This window comes from Parasteatoda tepidariorum, chromosome 2 (assembly GCF_043381705.1).
Source record: "Parasteatoda tepidariorum isolate YZ-2023 chromosome 2, CAS_Ptep_4.0, whole genome shotgun sequence".
Lineage (NCBI taxonomy): Eukaryota > Metazoa > Arthropoda > Arachnida > Araneae > Theridiidae > Parasteatoda > Parasteatoda tepidariorum.
In genome coordinates, this window is record NC_092205.1 from 19,729,298 (window position 1) to 19,750,059 (window position 20,762).

At 29.3% G+C, this 20,762-nt stretch overlaps 2 protein-coding genes across 6 annotated transcripts in view; one reads left to right on the plus strand and one right to left on the minus strand.

Annotated features, from left to right (window-relative positions):
* LOC107448995 (protection of telomeres protein 1) overlaps positions 1-7,970 on the plus strand; it is a 38,721-nt gene extending 30,751 nt beyond the window's left edge. For both annotated transcript variants that reach the window (XM_043054462.2, XM_043054463.2), the window contains exons 21-24: positions 1,120-1,282; positions 4,643-4,728; positions 5,838-5,938; positions 7,674-7,970. In XM_043054462.2, the coding sequence (XP_042910396.1) occupies positions 1,120-1,282; positions 4,643-4,728; positions 5,838-5,938; positions 7,674-7,901 (578 nt within the window). In that variant the 3' untranslated portion in view covers positions 7,902-7,970. The remainder of the gene's footprint in view (positions 1-1,119; positions 1,283-4,642; positions 4,729-5,837; positions 5,939-7,673) is intronic.
* A 793-nt stretch (positions 7,971-8,763) lies between these two features.
* On the minus strand, positions 8,764-15,777 carry LOC107448994 (uncharacterized). Of its 4 annotated transcripts, none has more exons than XM_016064385.3 (3): positions 15,652-15,777; positions 13,417-13,529; positions 8,764-11,199 (listed from the first exon to the last, which is right to left on the minus strand). In XM_016064385.3, exon 3 carries the CDS (start codon positions 11,183-11,185, stop codon positions 9,938-9,940), a length of 1,248 nt encoding a protein of 415 aa, XP_015919871.2. In that variant the 5' UTR covers positions 11,186-11,199; positions 13,417-13,529; positions 15,652-15,777; the 3' UTR covers positions 8,764-9,937. The 4 variants fall into 4 exon arrangements, with proteins under 4 accessions (XP_015919871.2, XP_042910400.1, XP_015919872.2 ...); XM_043054466.2 differs by lacking the exon at positions 15,652-15,777 and adding an exon at positions 15,470-15,559; XM_016064386.3 differs by lacking the exon at positions 13,417-13,529 and having other exon boundaries at positions 15,652-15,773.
* Between the last annotated feature and the right edge of the window lie 4,985 nt (positions 15,778-20,762).

Here is a 20,762-nt window from a genome sequence, read left to right on the forward strand (position 1 = left end):
TGAAATTTTCTTTTGTTGGCAAGATATTTCGCATAAGAACATGTACCCCCGCTAAACTGTGCCCGTACCCCTGGAGGTACGCAAGGTGCGAAGCCAAATCTTTGAATCCAAAATAAGCACTTTTTAAAAACTTTTCAAGCACTTTACAAAAATTTTCAAGCACTCAAAAAATTCTTATTCAATCAATGATATTATTGAAAAACAAAAACTTTTTATAAACAGTTTTAGGGTAAAAAAAAACCAAAAAGAAACGAGCGTAAATCAAAACAATCAGTACTTTCCCACATCACCGAGTGAATTCAACTTGACCCTGAACTCAGAACAAAAGTACCCTTACCCCCTACATCAAAAAAAGTGTTAGAAGTAAAATTAAATAAACAAGAACAAAATTAAAAAGAAAAACATTTCATAAGGATCTGATATTTTCTATCCGAATTGGAGCACTCTGGTTTCGATTTCAAGTGTGCGCGCATGCTCAAGTCATAACGTGGGTACGACGTGAAGTCCGCGTGAATGATTATGTAGCAAACTCCCCATTTTTCATGAAATGCATGGGATCCACCAGATATCACTAAAGGGAGAGAGAAAATTATTTGGAAAAGCACTTTTTAAAAACGCCAGCTGAAAAAAGCACCTTTAAAAGCTTTTAAAAACAAAATCCCCTAAAAAGCACCTTTAAGTACTTTTTACAAACGCTACGCACCCTGGGTATGTGTACCACACTTTGGGAAACATTGGTCTGGAGCATACATTTAAGTTAGATCTCTGGCAGCATATTATTTTACATTTTATGTCTTGATGGTCCTTGGCATCTCTGTGTAATATGTCCATGGCATAATAAAATTCATATCTTGCCGCTTTAAAATCAATGGATATAAACATTAAATTACTTCCTCTCTTAAAATAGTGATACATTTCATGTGGATTAAATAAATATAGTTAAAAATAAATATTATTTTTCGAATATTTTCTAAAATGTGCACTAAACAATCGATCAATTAAATTATACCTGCCAATTTATTTTTACCCAAAATAATGCAAATATGTTGGTTACTACTGGTTTAGTTATTTACTGTGTGATTCATAACCCTTGAATGTAAAAGAAATCTTTATTTTCAGTGAATGATGGACATGAAAATGTAAAGCCTTCTTCTCTAGCAGATGTTGTTAAACATGAAGTACCCTACAAATTCAGAATATTTAGTGTTGTCCTCGGATATAAGCCAAGTTTCAAACATGCACATGAGCTTATCCGCATGCGTTGTCCCTGGTGTTGGTACATGTGAGTATGTCTTGTAAATTCAGTAGTTTACTATTATGTCATAAGCAACATCATTTTTAAGCATTATCTTTTTACATAAAAAATTATAATCTTTAAATAATGTAATAACTTACATTTATTACAATGTAGTGTTGATAATGTCAGCAAAGCACAATTCTGTTGGATGAAGTAAATAGTGCTTTATCTCTATTGTTAATGTATTAATCTGTTAATAATGTGAAAGCCTGATGTGAGGAGCAATGCATATTACAAGAATTCTGTTATCATTACAAGCTTCCAAGACACTCTCAAAATGCTAATCTAAAAAAATACTAACTTTTTATGTTTATAACAAAGTAAAAATTACCAGACTACTGCTATACCAATTTTTTTTTTTTAGGGAAATACATTTATCTTATTTTTAAATGAGCCCTTTTGCATGAAAAAGGGCAAACTAAGTCATATTTAATTATTAATCAATACAAGAAAGCGAAAAATGAACATAATTTCACCTTATTTATGTTAATATAAAGCCTTACAAATAAAAAATCTTCTGCTACTTTTAGGAATTCTCATGCATGATCTTTGGTTTATCTCATATCTACTATGCACCTATATTTTACTTTTTGACAATATTTTGTGTAATCAATGAATTTGAAAACTAATGCATGCTATTAAACTCGTATATTTTTTTATTACTGTTTTAACATTAAATATATATACATGTACATATACATATTTGCTTGTGATGACAAGCTCGCTTTAATAACAATTCAAGCTGCTGTTATCAATTGTCCTTATAATGGACTTTTATTGTATTTACTTTTTGAAATAATTTGCAAATAAAATCAAATTATAGATATGCGATGTCATAATAGGCATTACATACTAATCATTCTTAATCTAATTTTAAAGCAATTATTTAATTTTTAATTATATTTTATAAAAAGCAAATATAAATATTTTATTCTCTTCTTAACAATCAATGTAACAGTTAACTTTTTAATTCAATACATTAATTCACTGTGGCGACTAAATCAAACATCAAAATCTATTTATAACTCTTTATTCCTTAAATTACTTTATTTCTCTTACCACAAAAATTTTTCAGTTACAGATTATATTAATTATCACAGTGTTTTTGGCTATTTTATCATTTGATAAATTGCCAACTATGGATCTTTTCCCCTGCACCTAACTGTCTTTTTGGAACAAATCAATCAATTTGAATTTTTGGCGTTAGGACTGGGGTTTTCTCTCCTCAGTCCGACTGTTAATTAACTTAACAAAAATCTTCTTGAAAGATACTGAATTGAGAATAATGCATCTCTTCATCCCAATAAGCTAGCATCTTTTTATTATATGATATCGTTGTGGCCATAACGTATCTAGTAATAATATTTCTAAAAAAAATAATGCCACAATTCTTTTTTCGAAATAATTTTGTCTAATTCTCTGGAATAAATCCCTCTATTGTAAGAAGAGCATACGTGCCAAAAATCATTACTACTGCAACCAAAATCTTCACAAAAACTTCCATGAATATGTCTCCACCATAAAAACTGGAACAACTTCCATTACAATATTATTATTTTTTTTAAAACTTTTCTGGCTAGTCTTCTAATGCCTGTTAGAAAGCCCAAAAAAATTTTGTGCATTATCATTTAAACGGACTAAAATTATTGAGAAGTCAAAAAGATCAAATGAAGATTAAAAAGCAACAATAATACAGATAGGCATTTTTTTAAATAGAAAAAATTTAAATAAAAATGTATTCAAACACATTTAGAAGAAAAATAGTTAATGCATGTTTGTGAGCATAAAGTTTAAAGTCCCTGTAGAACAGAAACCAAATGCTAAAGGTGGCCATTGAAAAATTTCTATTAATAGCCAGTAGCCTCTCTGATCTCCCCTCTTCTAAAAAAGGGAGAAAGGAGCCTGAATATTGAAAAGTATCACATAGAGAAAGTCTCTCCATCTTCTGTTTTAGGTCAAACATTTCCTTTGATTCTCATAATGTAATTTAAGACTGATTTATAAATACTTATAGTTTATTTTATCCTTTTTATTTCTTTTTTAACTATCAATGATTGTATCATAATGAGTTTCATTCAAATAAGCTTTAAACAAACTCATTTGAAACACTGATAAAATTCAACAATCTCTTAACAACGGTAAGCTTTTCCCTCTATAAGTTTTTTTATTATTGTAATTTACATCTGATTTTGATTTTATTCAACTTCTGAATTTAAAATTGATATTACTTCGTTTTTCTTTGGATAGTTAAGTGAGTTTATGTGGAAAAAAAATTTTTTAATTAAACAAGAGAAAAAAAATTTTTTGTAAAAACTTGAAAGGGATTTAGAACAGATTAATCTGCATTTTTACCAATTTCATAATTTAAATTGTGATTCTAAAAATGTTTAAAAAAATTCAGGTTTGGAAAAACAATGGAGTGTAAAAGCTTTTTAAAAAAACTAGTATTAATCAAAGTTTGAGGTAAAACGATTATTTTTTTTCACAAACTTCAATATCATTTCTATTACTTAATTTCATTTCTTATAAAAATTATATCGTTATTAACTTTTTATAATCATGTAAAAATCATCAAAAAAATTATAAAAATAATCACATTTTACTGATTTTTAAAAATAGGTTTTAGATTTCAAGTTTTGAAAAATTGAATCCTAGAAGAAAAATTGACCACTATTTTTTTTAACTCTAGTTACCAGTGGCCTCTAGAAAGTTTGGTCTTTTAACTCATCTAAAAAGGTAGACCCAAATGAAAGATGGGAAATAGCTAATACAAGAACAGAATAAAGATATCCATATACTATTGGATCAAAAAAATTAGCACAGAGTTTATAATAACCTGGAAAACAAGGAAGGAAAATCACTGCAACAAAGAGAAGTTTTTTATACTCCTGAGGAAAAGATGGAATTTTTTTTAAACACAATTTTAGCATTTTGTACTCTGAGTACTTTATTATGGTGTTTGAACTACATAGTAATTCTATATAATTTCTAAAACTCATAAAATGATATGGTTACTAATCAAGATTAAAAAATTTTGAGTTTTATAGTGGAGACTTTTGATGTCACCGTATAGTTGTCACAGGAGTGCAAAAGATTAAACCTTAATTTTTTTCTTTTTCTATATGGGGAATACTTTTGTACTCTGAAACTTTCGGGCTAATCTGTATTTTTCTGTATCAGGAATACTTTTGAGAACTGAAACTTTCCGGATAATCTGTATTTTCCTTTTTTGTAATTTAGTTTAACATACCTGGTAAATGAAAAAGAAAGTGTAACAAAAGTTATCTGTAATTATTTCTTGACTGAAACATATTTTTAAAATGAGTTATTTTTTCACTATCAAAGAACTGATGACTTGCAACCTGAACTTGTGCCGCTGAAAGAACAAGATGGGTTATTTTATTTCCATTGCCCAGATTGCTTGAAAAATAGTAAGTCATTTTATTTATTGTTTTTCAAAAAGAATAGGTATACAAACATTTATAATACATGTATGAACTACTGTAGTACCATAGTAGTTCTCACTGTACAGTAGTTCTTACTGTACGGTAAGAACTACTTTAGAAGTTTTTCATAGGGAATAAAAGAAAAAACTTCTTAAACTAAAATTTTATTTTGCATGTAAGTTAAAATTTGGGGAAGAAATAATAATTTTTTATTATAAGTTTGATGTGCTGAAGATATGTTTAAGTTATAACATCATACAAATATTGAGTTACAGTTTCGAAGTTAAACTTAAATATTTACTGACTTAACCATTATTAAAGAAACTTATTTATCTAAATTCTTTTTATTTTATTTTTTTACATTAAAGGCAGATATTTCCTCTTTTAAAAAAGCCAAGCATACTTTAAGACTGCATAGAATTATTTTTTCCAAAAATCAATAGGTTTGGTCATGAGTTTCATTCCAAAAAGCTATTGTACTTTTTTTTCTGGAACTTTCCATGTTTAAAAAAAATTAGAGTTTAAGTAAACTTTTCACGATTGAAAAGTTTAAAAATAAAAAATTTTGAAGGTGTTAATTTTATATTATGGAAAACGTAGGCAAAATGGTAGAAAATTACTTTAACTGAAACTTCTAAACAGGTTCCACTGTGTCTGTAAAAATAGGTATAAAATAAATTATTGAAGCTCAAAGCAAACAATTCATATGTCAGCTTTAAAAACTCTATAATATAATTATTTTAATAATTAATTATTTGATAGTATTATATCACAAATAATAATTGCCTTTATGTAAATTCATAAAATAAAAAGTAATTGTGCTTCCTTCCAATCCATATGCTACCTTTTGGAAATTTGTTCTGGCTGTTGGCAATTTTTAACTTTTGTAGACTCTTGTTCTTAGCTGCATTTGTGGTTGAAAGTCATTACTGAACATAACTTGACTCTATAATCTCTTATTAAAAAAAAAGATATCTAAAATTGAGTGAAAACCCTATATAAATACATTTTTATTGATATACTTAAAGAAAAAAAATTTTATTTACTCAACTATTCTGTTTTTAATGTATAATAACATTTACATTAATTCATAGGTCACGAAAAAATCCTAGAATACACCTACATGTTTTCTTTGGAGATGCATGACGGCACTGGACCATCTGTTCTAGAAGTTAATATTTGGGGTGAAAATGCAGTAAGTTTATATTTTATACATAAATTTTGAAACATATTTTATTTAATAAAAGATTTGCTTAAGAACCAACCACATGTTGATGACTTTTAATTTTACTATTTTGTTGGTAAATATTTGATTTTCCATTCAAAATTTGAACTGTACAGTTAATCACAATGTCCAAAGTTTTTAATATGTGCTTGTATTCCGCAGATGACATTTTCGAAAGAGTTTCTCATTTGCCATAAAGAGCTGGCTAAATCTAAGGATTAAAATCCCCTTGCTGTCAGGCTATCTATGGGAGGTTTGTGTGGTTTTCCTCTCCATGCATGGGTGCAAGTTGGAAAAAAGGCCAAGACTGAAAATTTTTTGACTGAAGTACCTAACATGCACAATACCCCTCGACATATGCAAACTGTCTAAGAAAGCTTTACCATAATACATCAAGTTTAAATACTGTACAAAAAATATTTATTCATCTGTCTTTTGATAAAATAACAACAGGACATAAGAAAGTAGACCAATAACGAACGCAGACCTAAAAAATATTTTTAAGGACAGAAAAAAAAAATTCCGATTTCCGTCATACTTCCGTCCGCGGACATTTTCGAAAGACGAAAATCCGTCCCGGGGACGGAAGACTTGCACCCATGTAACTCAAATGCAACTTAGTTTCAGCAAAAAGTTTGCTAAGAAAGCTTATTTGATCCAGAGCTTCCAGAAGCTTGGCTCAAAATTGCTAAGCTACGGAGTTACACTTTAATAGAAATAAAAAAATGCTACCTATTTTTTAATTATTTTGTAAAAGAATATAAAAAAATTAGCACTAGAATACATTTGTGTTGCTTAAGTTGCAAATCAATTAGAAAAAACGGGGGGATATTTTTCCTTCTCAGAAGGTGTGGTGTTCCAACCTATTAGTATATAACTTATTCTCACTCTTTTTATCGTTAACAACCAATGTTTATCTTTTTTTATCCACCAAACTCACAAGCATATTAAATTCCCAGAAGGGGGCTGATCGGCAGACTGTAGGCATTGCATTACTTTAGGTGACAAGAGATCTAATTGATTTGCTTTTCTTTTTCTGAAAGTACAGTTGCCAAAAAATCATGGATGATTTGTACTTGTCTTTAAATCTTCATGTTATATGCTCAATGTCACATTCTATATTCAAAAATATTTACATTTCTACTCTTAGCTTATCTGTAATAGTTTTATGACTATGCAATTAATAATATTTTTAAATCAAAAATGGTACACATGTCAAATTACAGTGAAACACTCTGTTTGCCCTAAAATAACACTGTGAGAGGGCTGAATTCAAATTGTCTCAAATCATGTGATTTTGATTAGTTATTCAAATCAAGGAATTCAGAACAGTGATTTTGATCAATGATTCAAATCAATCATCCCTCTGAAATAAAAAATTGCATCTCTTTGTTTAATTTAAATGTTTTCTTTTTACTTTAAAGTTTAGTAGTAGTAATTATAAAATGGCCTCATAATTTAAAAGCGTTTCTATGAGTCTTAAGCATTTCATTATTTTGAACAAATACCTATTCCCTAGCAGTTAAAATTCCAACGTATTTTTCTATAAATCATCAAATATTTAGTGAATCCTTACTAAACAATTTAATTAAATCATATCTTTAAATCAGATTTCAATAAAATATCTCCATTCATATTCATTTCCCATACTTCTATGATATATTGTCTTCTTAATAATACTTTTCATTTCTTTTTCTTATTCCAGGTAAAATTTCTAAAAGGAATCCCTCCAGAAGAGGTTCTGAAAAATGCTGAAGCTGCTAGGGCAGTTTTAGAACTGTTATGGAGCATTTGCCCAAATTCTCGGCCTTTAAACACAGATAGAACTATTACCAGTGATTACAAATCTTATCCTATTTTAGATTGCTCAATAATGTCATACGCAATTTCTGGCCAAATATTTTACCAGCTGTTCGATACCATATTATTTTAAACTTTGTTGAATATATTCTCTGTAATTATAAATATATTTTTTTAATTAAATTAATTTTTTATATTACAATTGCTTTTTATTGTCAAAATAGTTCTATTTATTCTATGCCATCTACTCCAAAAAAATGTGTTCAGTTTACTTTTTGCAAATTTGGCCAAATCTTGAGTGAAGGTTTTAAACCAATAAATAAAAACCTTGGTCACAATTATAAATATTTGTTAATTCAAAAAAAAAAAATTACCCCCAAAATTTAAAAATGATTACCAGAAATTTTTGTGCATTCACTGTGGAGCTCGAATAGTGTGAGAGGAGGAACCATAACCTTATGCAAAATCACTCTAACATATTGTCTGTAGTCTGGTCTTATGACATGGTAATAAATCCTTAGGATATAACATTCTTATCTCAATTTTTAATGTATACTTCATTTTTATCGTTCTCCAGATTGAAAATCTTCATACTTTTAAAAAAAAATTATAATTTTATTTTACCCGAGCCAATTAATTCTGGAGGAATTTAATTTAAAGTACACATACAAAGCGAAATAAGTATATATATTTTTTTTCTAATTTTATAAAGTAAATGACAAATTGATAGGCAAGATTAATCTGTATTTTACAGTACTCTTATCACTATCACAGATTTTCAAGTGTTCTATACAATTTCCAAAACTTTATATATACTATCCAAAACTTTGGTTACTTGAGCTTTTGGATTAGTAAGGTTTTTTCTGCATATATATATAAGGTTGTAATAAAGTTAAGGTATATATTGATATGATGTAGTGTAATAATTTGTATCAGTGATATTAAAATTGAACTAGATTATAGGATTAAACTAAAAATCTTCATATTGATTTGAATTTATGCATTAACTATCAAATTTTATTTGTTCAATCATTCAACAATAATAAGTCATAGATTAAAAAATATTTTAGTTTTATATAATATTACCAATTATCTTCTGTGATCTAAAGATCCATGGACACGAAAACAACAAGTATCTTAGCACTCACAGTTAATTATGACATTAAATATTTTTCTTTTACACAACATAAATGCCATGGCTATAATGCTCAAAAACTTTTTAAATTTTACAGAGTTGAAAATAATGATTTTATTTCTCTAAATTTATTTCAAACATGGTTTAAATAATAATAACTGTGAAATTTTATTATTTGAATGCTATTGATAACGTTATAGTATAAATAAGAAAAAAAAGTCTTGAAAACTTCATATTGATATTGGATCATTTAACTAAATAATTTTAGAATTAATGGATACAAAAATGCTGATGAACCTTTAAATCAATCAATCATAATTAAATTGAATCAGGAAAGTTTGAAAGTCATATTCATTCAAAATTGATGAATAACCATTTAATTTAAAATTTGCAGGATTCATATTTAAATAAAATTAGTAATGAATCATTAAGTTTCTGAGGGGCTAAATTCTAAGGTATCAAACGATATAACGAACGTTTAATGCATTTCAGTTTGCAAGTACTGGTTGTAATGTCTAAAACTAGGATTAAAAAATCACACAATTCACAGTTTTATTTTAAAGGATGTGACATGCTTCTCTTTTTAGCATATTGCTTTGATGTTCTTTGCTTATATAATAAATTGTGAATATCAGTAAAAACACTGGTGTTAATAATTTTGAGAATCAAAACCCAAATAATTGTACTCTTCACAATAATGTAACTTTTTAAAAAAAAGTTATAACTTGGTTACTAAACAAATTAAGTTGCTTATATATTTTTTTTTTTGTTCAACTTGTAATTTTTTATAAGACTCATTTTGATTACATAAGTTATTGCACAATTCACGATAATATGGCTGATGAAAAGAATACTTATTGAAAAAAGAAGGTATAAAAATATTGTCAACATTATTCTAGTGAAATATTTGGCTTATTTTAGTCTTTTCAACCATTGATTGGTAATTCCAATACTTTACAAAACTATTAAACTGAAATCTATACATTTCATGATTCTGAGAAGTTTTTCTTGGACCTTGTTCACCACAACACTACTCATTGACAGTTTTTGTCTTTATTTAAAAAAGACATCACTGACGATTTATGCACCTCACTCTTCAAGTGCTGTTCGTAACTTTCAAGCTCTTGATAATAAAAATGACACAATTTACAATGGTATGATGTATTAATCTTTTCGCGAGCCTGGGTATCAATATAGGCATTAATAACATTTTTTTCAACGTCTACCAAATTATTAACAAAACATTCAATTCTCTGATGCCTGCTGTCTTTTAAATGTAATGCATACATATTATCAGGTGGGCGCCAAACAGCACAAAGTCTGCAATAAAATTTTGGAAGCACAAAATGAGGAGTAGCTGCTAAACTTGGAGCATTACTTTCTAAATCACTTCCCTGTTTCGTTGAAAGATATATTTTTAACTCTTTTATTCTTTTATGGCTCTCTCCAATTATGTGCTCCTTTTTATCAGTACACCAACAATTACATAATTCACAATAGTATGCAGGGCGAAATGAATTACTGAAGGTACATTTGGCTTTTTTCAGAGCCCTAAGTCTTTTAATATTTATACCATTTACTAAATGGGATATTTTAAACATAAATTTTTGCATTCTCTTATGAGTTGGATTTTCCAAATGCTGTTTATGTAATGTCATAGAATCAAAAAGCAAGTTACATAATAAACAAGATATTAAATTTGATGAATCATCAAAAGTCACAAAGGCATACGAATCACCGACATTCTCTATCTGTCCAACCTTGATAATTTTGCTAACAAACAATTCAACTTTCTTATAACCTTTGTTGAAACAAAATGAACATCTACAGAGGGCTCTAGATAATTCACAACAGAACGTATGAAATATATTTTTAGAAAAATGCATTTTTAAACAATTATATGAATGACCTTCTCTTTTTTGTCTGCACATGTCTCTCAATAACTTCACAAAATATTTATGAAAAGATCCTTCTAAGTGAGTATTATATGCATTGAAGTTGAAGCACCGGTAGCTACACAAAAGGCAAAAATAGAGTTCGGGAAATGAATCGCTGAAATTTTCAGTGGTTTCGGCTTGTCCATTGAAAGAAATACCTGTGGCCAGTGACGCAATACAATGCTCTTCACTCTTGATATGTTGGGTTACTCTCGGATAATTACCAAACGTCACCGAGCATGGGATGCAGGATAATTTATTAAAATTCCTATGATCTCCATTTTTCTCTAATTCTGTGAGAATCTCCACTTCTATTAACTCTATTGTGAGTGCATCCTGATTCATCTTGAAAATTGAATCTACCATAATAAAAAAATTGATGAATGAATATAAAATGCACATAAAATTATAGTAGTTGGAGATGCATTATAATTTCAATTGGAAAAGTGTAAGTAAAAAATTTTGTAGATTTGTACGCAAAATATTTTCTTCTACATTCGACAACTACCCAAAAAGATTTTTGAATATTTATAGTTTTAATAATAGCTACCAACATAGATAGAAAGAATTCAACAGATTTTACGAAATAATATAAATTTCATGAATTGTGCTAAATATTTTATGAGATTTTTATAGGGATCAAAATAGAAAAAACTGTAATATTTTCCAGTTATGATTAACATGGAGTGCTATGTATTATGTTAACTTATAATTTTGAATAGTAACACGCATTTAGTTTTAAACTGATCATTTTAACTTTCTTTGCAAATGAGGTCCATTTCATTATCTACCAGTAATATGTATTTAAATATTCAAGCAAGCAATATGATATTGAAAATGATAATTAATCATGTTCAAAAATGATATTTAATCAAAATTTTTTTAGGAAATTCAAAATTTTCAATTTTAGAGAATTTTCTAAAAATATACTAGAACCAGGAGAATTTTTTTAAAGCAGTGTACCAGAGAAATCTGGAAAAATCCAGTAGAGTTGGCAGCTAAGGTTTTACTGTTGGCACATTAAAAATCAGGACATTTTTGAAACAGCATACATACACCGTATTATTTTTAAAAAATTAAAAATGACAAACGGAGAAAAAAAATTTAATTTGTCAAAATTAAATTAATACTTATTATGCGAGACAAATTTTATCACAAAAGAATAATAAATTGCAGAATTATTTTCTTAAGAAAGGAAAGTTGTAACAGTTTTTTGTAACTTTTGTTATCGAGCACAAATCAAATCATTATAGACTGAAATCAATATGTGAAAGTTTTTTATTGTATCATTTTACTATAAAGTAATTCTCTATATATTGATTAATTTATTGTTGATTAGAATTATTTTCAAAATCAGAAAAAAGATATTAATCAGTAGTAGTAATCACAAAACTCCAACCTACAATTCATATCCTGGATTAATGTCTGAAAATGGGTAAGCAAATTTTTAATCAGGGTTGGCAAGTTTTTGACACATGACGGTTTTTACCGGTTTATACCATGGTTTTTACCGTCATGTCAAAAACGTCGAAAACTGTCAAAAACCCATAGTTTTGATAAAACTGTATTTGAATTTGAGTTTAACTGCTTATTATTTAAAATTAATTCATTTTTGGGCAATAAAATTAGAAAAAAAGTTGTTAAACGATATTTAAGAATAGATTTTTGCATTTTCCCAACATGATTATATCAAATCATACTATTTGAAGTAAAATATTGGGATACTAAACAAAATTTTAAACATTTCCAAGCATCATTTTGTTTGGCATATTACATTACTGAAAAGTGTCAAGTCATTCCTGACTTAGAGTTTGTTAGTAGTTACAAGTTTTGAAAGTTTTGTTTAGCTTATTTCTAATATTTAAGAAATGCCAAATTTTAAATTCTTCTTTTTAGTTCCTGAATTTATTAATAGTTCCAAGTTTTTTTGTTTGTTTGTTTATTTCTAACAATTAAGAAGTGCAAAATTTCGAATCCTTTGCAAATCAAGCTACGATAATGATAAAAGTTAAGTATCACTATTTTCGATTAGTATGTTACAATATTTCTGTATGAATGTATATCCTTCTCTAAGAATACTTGTATATAGTTGCAAAATCAATAGCAATCATTTACAACATTCATTTATAAAGGCAATTAAGTGAAAATAATATATTGTCCGCTATATGCCGTAAATTAAAGAAAATAGTAGGTTTTTGACGGTTTTTACCACTGTCATGTCAAAAACCAGTTTTTGACGGCAAAAACCCAACCCTGTTTTTAATGTTTAAATCTATATGTATATTGATTTATTAATTCTTATGAATATTTTTAAATTTAATATATTTTTACTATTATTACAGATTTTAATGTATTCTATAACCCTTTAAAAAAATTAATTCTTATTATATAAATATATCACAGAAAATAATTCTTATAATTTCTTATAATTTTTTCTTAATTCTAATTTTTAATTCTAGAAATATTCTTATAATTTTCCAGGAAATGGCCCCAACAAGAAAAAAAAAAATTATTTTATTATATTACCTATGAGCCTCAATGAAATATGATCCAAAATATTTTTAAGCTATACTTACTTTTTGTGCAACAAGTAAATAATTCTCTTAATTTTAAGCAAACTTTCAAAATCGGTTAAGCAAACACATTCCTCAGCATTCAACATAAGCCAGAATTTCTTGAGATGTCTTTTCTACAAAGTAACAATAAAACAGTCTACCAATTTATAAACAAATTTAATAGGAGTTGTAGGACTTAAGAATATTCTCAAGTCAATTACAATTTGATTTTTGTAATTAATTATCAAATTAATAATAAAAAAGGCCCATTTTTTTGCGTGCACATATATTTTTAAATGACTACAAATCTACAGATAAAGTTGAAATTCATAACAATTTTATGCTTCAAGTATTTTTGGCAGTAATCATAATGCCACCATGATATATATCATGTTTCTTTTATATGTTACATCAGCAAAGCATTTCAAAAATCTAAAACAAAGAATTGCCATTTACATATTATGTGGGTTAACATAAATGTTAAAATATTCATACCTTAAAAGTAAATAATTTTCTATTAACTAAAAGATAAAATTATTTATTATATATTTTTGCATTACCTGATAAAAATAATTTCATTTATAACATACAAATGAATGCAAAAAAGAGTTTAATCAAAGCAATTAGTAATTAGAAAAGGTGAATTAGAAGATATAACTCCTAGTAACCTGTAAACAATATGTATAGCGCAACATATTTTTTCATTCCATTTAATTTTACTTTACAAGCTTTGGTTATTGCTATGTGTTTGATGTGAAATGTAATCTCTTTAAGATTTATACAAATATTCTAGAAAATTAAAAAATTTAAAATTTGATATTCAAATAGATAAATGAAAAAACACAGAGAGCAAGTTCTGAGAATGTGGGCCTATGGAATTAAGTACAGGTACATTGAAAAACATTTATTTTCTCATTTTAAATTGAGATATTTAATGCATTCTGATTTAGAGACATTCATTGAGATTGTGGCAAACATTTTTACTTCAGCTTTAAAAGCAGACAACAAATTTTATGTTCATAGACTATCTCATTTATATTCAATGCATAGGGAATGTTGGTTTAAGTTGCTGATGCAATTTTCCAATTATCACTACTGCCTTGCAAAAACAAACTTATAGTGAACAACTAAAGAACTGATCTACAGAGTAAATTAAGAATTTTAAAATTCTACTTATAATGAATTGTTTTCTAAAATGGGGTAAATCAGGAAATATTTTTCCCACTCGTGTTAATTTTAATAATTATCTAATTTTCTATATTTTACAGTAAAATAAGTATAAAAATATTTCACTTAAATATGTTTACATTCCTACATATTAATTTGAACACTGAAACAGTTCTATTAAAATTTTATGTTCCAAAGAAAAGAATAACAGAAAATAAATAATGCTATTATCAGGTATGTAAAACAATCAGAGCTAAAAGATACTAATAACTATTAAATTATGCAACTTAGTCAGCATAGTTAAAGTTTGACTTTTTATGCAAGTTTCTCTCTCTTTAAGAAGTATATTTTTCATGGAAGGAAAACGAAACATTTTTTCCAATATCACAAAACTTCATTAAAAATATATGTCTCTTTAAAATTTTATTAAAGCTAAAAATTAGTACTTCTTCTTAAATTTCAAATATACCAAAATCTATTGCATTTTTCAGTAAAAATTTAAAATTAGGTGCCGCCCTTATATTGACGATTTTTATATCTTACAGGAAATAGGGGAAATGATTTAAGTGAGATTTTCTAATAATTAAAGTTCAAGGGAGAAATAACAATTGAATGAAAGATTTTATAATGAATAAAATCTCCAAGGTACAGTGCCTAAACCAAGGAGCACCAAACCTTACACTCAATTGTTTATTTATGTTTTTTGTAATTATTGATGTAATTGTGTAGAATTGAGATGAGCAGTATATCTACTGCAACCTTATTGATGACTCAATCCATAACCTAATGAACACTCCTAATTAAATAATATTAAAACATTTTTTATATTGAGCATGTATATCTTTAAATATTAAAAAAAAATTATATAATTATTTCAGAGCGTTCTCATGTTAAATACAATATTTACATATTGAAATTTGTGTAATAAAAAGCATTAAAATTTTCTTGAAACACTTCTAAATGAAGAGAATAATAATCTCCTTAAGAGGTAAAGTACATTATAAAAATACAGACAAAGCACACTTCTTTTATTGCACAAAATTACATTAATACAACTTTTAAGATTTAAAAAATGAAACAAAATATTACCTTTGATTAGATTGGTCAAAACACGCGGTGTTTTATTTTCTTGTTATTTTTTAGTGCGACGAGCTCGTTGCATAAGCTTATAGCTTTCCATCAATAATGCCTATCTATGGATTGTTGACCGTGTTAAGTTAAGCACTGATGGCGCTAGCAGTCAAAATTCGTCGTAAGACTTCCGGGTTATTACTTCCGATTGATTTTGACGCCTAAATTTGTAAAAGTAAACTTGTAACTCACAATATTAGAATTTTTTTTTAATTTACCTTTCAACGAAACAAATAACAAATTAATTGGGAGGACCCTCCAAACATGATATGATGCTACCCAGAAAATGGCAACCAATGATATCTTACACAATTATAACGAAATAAGGGATAACACTCAGAACGGGACAAACATTACACTTTTTTTTATGCTGTCCTAAAAAATTTCTTAAATTTTTTTTTAGGTTCAGAACTTATGAGAATTTGTAAATTGCAGAAAACTCTTATGAATGGTAAATTTTGTTCAACTTGAACAAAAATCACAATAATAAAACTTCCTAGAATATTAAGCCTGCTCACCCATCGCCTTGATGTAAGCATAACCTATAACACACTGAAAGTTTTCTATAGTTTGTTAATTGATGGTGTTTTCTACACAATAAATGTTATAAAACACTTTTTGCCTTGTCAACAATTTACCAACTTTGAAATTTTTATATAATGATAGTTTGTTAAAGCATCTTAATCTTTCTGCTGGAACGATAAGCCAACACTAACGTAGCGGCTTGCAACAAGAACAAACAGTAATAAACAAGTAAAAAGAAGCCAAATCGGGACTACCAAAAATGCGAGTTCTTTCTAAATGTTACATTCCTGTCTCCTCTTTTATCAATGCATCTATAAATAACTAAAACAAATTTTTATTTCAAACTCATCAAAATTACCTAATATCTTATAAAATACAGTAGATTTGAGCTCAGAAATTACATAATTTATTTCCATTCTCAAAAGGAAAATTATATGTTTGAAAATATCGCCTCTAGAGCTGTAGTAAGCAGATGTATACTATCTAACCGGAAGTAGAGCAGGTCAGAGCTCGAGATTGTTATTATTTACATTTATATCAAAAATACAATCCATAAAAATAACTCCCGCCACTACGAAATTTAAAGCAGTCTACTGCTATGGAAACAAGAAATAGCGCATTTCAAAGATCGGAGCTGTTCTCGACCTGTTTTAAATTATGACCAAACATCCTTAATTGAAATAGTTAAATCTCGTAACCATAGTCACCTCCGCTACTTCAGACGAAAGGCTTGGGGAGTATTTATATAGACAAACTATATATTTCTTCCAGTTTTAGGAAGCTTGTTATTGTTTACATTAATGTGTCCATGGTTCAGGCTTAACAACAGAATGTGGCACCAAAAAAACTACAAACGGTTTGTGGTTAGGAGTTGTAGTTGTAGTTCACTTACGTCAAACTAGAGCTGCACGATGGGCTATTTATTGGCAGTGGTGTGGGAAACATTCATGAGGATGATCCGAAGACATGCCATCACAAATAATTATTGACATTCCTTTTAGGCTGCAGAGGAGATGGCACCCCCAATTAGGTAGCCTGACGACCTGCACGATTTCGAGCACTTTACAGTAAAACGGTTTAACGAGAACCAATACCGCACACCCTCGGTCCCTACGCAGACTGATCCAAGTGGTCACTCACTCGCACACTGACTGCAGTCAGTGATGCTTGACTTCGGGGATCAGGCTGGGAACCATGTCTTAGCGATCAGTCCACAGCGGGACGTTTGTGGTTTGGAAGAAAGGATTGCGTTTTCTAGCGCTGCAGACTCTTTATCACCAAAATATCTGGGTTAGTGTATCCTGTGTATTTTGGGGCTATTTGGTTCAACGTGTTTTCACTGTGTATAATGTGCTCTCAGTTCAAAATGATAATTTGCTGGATAAACTTTAGTCTCCCTACTCTAACTAAATGCTAACACTCGCTGTGCACTGCTGGCAGCAAGAGCAAATAGTGATAAACTAGTCAAAAGAAGCTAACTCAGAGGCAAAAATGATCCATGTGACTTTTTTAACAATATGTCTATAACAATATACAGCTAATAAAAAAGCGGTAGCCCTGTATCCCCGTAGGACCCGGACCGGCCTAACTACAAGAGGGAAGTTGCTGAATGGTCTCAATGCTGTGTAGCATGTCAGAAAAGTAAGGTGCAACGACATGTGGTAAGTTCTCCTGGTACTTATCCCTTACCTCGTCAGCGATTCAATCATATTCATATTGATTTGGTGGGACCACTTCCTCCTTCTCGAGGTTATATTTATTGTTTAACGTGTGTGGATCGATTTTCCCGATGGCCAGAAGTTATACCTCTACGGGACATTAAAGTGGAGACAGTAGCTTTTGAATTTTTTTCCAACTGGATCGCAAGATTTGGTGTTCCTGAAAGGCTTACAACGGACCAGGGAAGGCAATTTGAGAGTAATTTATTCCGAGAATTTGCTAGCCTTCTTGGTATTAAACTTGTGCATACCACACCTTATCATCCTCAGTCAAACGGGATGGTAGAGAGATTGCACAGGCAATTGAAGAGTGCGATTCGTGCTCATTCAACAGATAGGTGGACTTTAGTTTTACCTTCAATATTACTTGGCATTCGAGCATCAATAAAAGAGCCTTTACAGTGTTCTGTTGCTGAGATGGTGTATGGTACACCTATAACTTTGCCTGGAGAATTTTTTTCTAACTCTAGAAATTTAATTAACAACGAATTTCTTGCAATTTTACAAAATAGAGTTAGGTCTTTGCGACCGTCTCCTGCTTCACAACATTGTAGGAAAAACGTTTTTGTTCGTAAAGAACTTAATAACTGTACTCGAGATCTCTTGTTCCACCTTATAGCGGACCACATCCGGTTCTAGCCAAGTCTTCAAAGCACTTCACCATACAAATTGGACGTCGTAAGCAGACTGTTAGTATCGACAGATTAAAGCCGGCCTTTCAACTCTCTGAAATAAAGATTAACCACGTGAGATTTTCCGTGTGACTGTCTTCCAGACTGCGCTGGGAAGCCTTGTGGCGTCGCAGCGGTAGCGATTACTATTGGTGAAGCGAACTGAAGTAGTGCAGATCTTCAGAGTATAAAGTGACGACATGGATGCGATAATTGCTTTTTCTTCCACGTATTTTCTTCAAACTGCTAGCTGTATCGACGAGAGCACGCTGGACGTGTGAAATGTTTGTTTAATCTAATAAATGTTTTCTTTAGTTGTTTATTAGTCTCAAGTCTTATTTCCGGAACACAGAATAGTTCCAGAGCATTCACCAGATGAAACTACAGGCTGCTTGTTCATTTTCTTGCATTGGGAGAGATTTCTTTTTTTTTTTTTGATGACTTTTATGAAACTTCTGTATGTGATGAAATCCAAATTAAGGAGAAGGATCTCACCGTTCGACTTGATTTCTTGTTATTATTAAAAAGACTTTTCAGGAGCCTATATCTGTTACTATTCAGTGGCAGATTAACCTCTATAAATAAATTGAATTTGCATGAATAACAAAATCTGTTTATTTCGGAATATTAATTAAATGTCTCGAAGAGGTGAACTTTTTAATATTGGCCTAACCAATCCAGTAAACGTGTCCAAAATCTTGTAAACGTGCATATGTTTACTGGAGATTTGAAATTTTTATTCAATACTGTAGCTGAGCTAAGAATTCCAAAATTTTAAGAGTCATATATTTACGCTTTTTTTTTCTAGATAAATTTTAATTATTATTTACATTAATTAATCCTTTTTAGTTATTTACGTTGATTCTGTTTGAAATGTTGATTAATTTTTTTCATGACAATAAAGAGAAAATTGATTAATAATAATTAATTGATTAATAATTGATTAATTCTATATCTGTATTTAATTCAATACTTGAAGAAATGATGAACTTATTGTTGTGTTTATAAACTAATAAATGTTACATAATAATTACGTGAAATAAAAAATTTAAAGAAAATGCTTCCTTTTTAATAAAAATTAAGAACGAGAAGCATACGTTAAAAATATGTCCTAATCAGTAACTTAGACATAATTGATCTGCAGATGAGATGCGAGTTTCACATGTTAAATCAAATGCTTCATCTCACAAAGGAACACAGCTTTGTTAGAGGGAAGTTTCTTCGCATTCAAATAAGTTTAATTTCAATTAAACAAGTTGGAGCCGAGATGGCTCAGGTGATAGAGCGTTCGCCTTCCAATGATGAAGTGAACCGGGTTCGAATCCCAGCAGTTGCTGGTCGATACAAATCCGCATCCGGATTGCTCTGAGTACAGTGCTGACGTAAAATATCCGCAGTGGTAGACGGATCATGGGTTAGAGTCCCTTTGCCGTCAGGTTAAACATGGGAGGTTCTCGTGGTCTTCCTGCACATGTAATGTAAATGCGGGTTAGTTTCATCAAGAAGTTCTCCACTAAGGCAAATTTCTCCCAATGCTTGATCCACGAGTTCTCTTGTCTTCTAGATTGGATTCATAATTACAAGGCTACAGAGGTTAATATTAGTAGTCGTAAATAAAAAAATCTTTTCCTGGAACTTAACTTAAGTACTCCTTGTTGACTTAAGTACTGTTCTGTCAGGTGATTGTATTCTGAGTTACAAACACCTTATGTTTAACCATGTGTAATTGTTCCTTTTTATTAGCTTTGTACCCCTACCGAAGATGCGACATCAATATCTCTTCTGATTGACATTTATATTCATTGTAATGTGTGTTTGTATTTAGTTCATTTCTAAGTAATGCTGTTTTCTGGATTTCATATTTAATGTTCTCCCTATTTGTTAAAACTCTAATTTGAAAATTTTTGAATATGTTTGCTTATGTGATTGAACTTTTGCGCGCACTTCGAGTTATCGGTGTTTCCCCGGATGCGCCTTCGCGGGGGTGAGGTTAAGCTAGTTATTAGTAGTCGTAAATCCCCCCAAAAAATTAGGTCGGCTGTTCAACAACGGTTATAGAATTATAAAATCAAACAAGTTGAAGAAGAGGGGTGTCCGTTAGTTGAAGAAGACAAATCTAGCATCAGAGTTAAATGAAGAATTTTTTTTTTCTAAT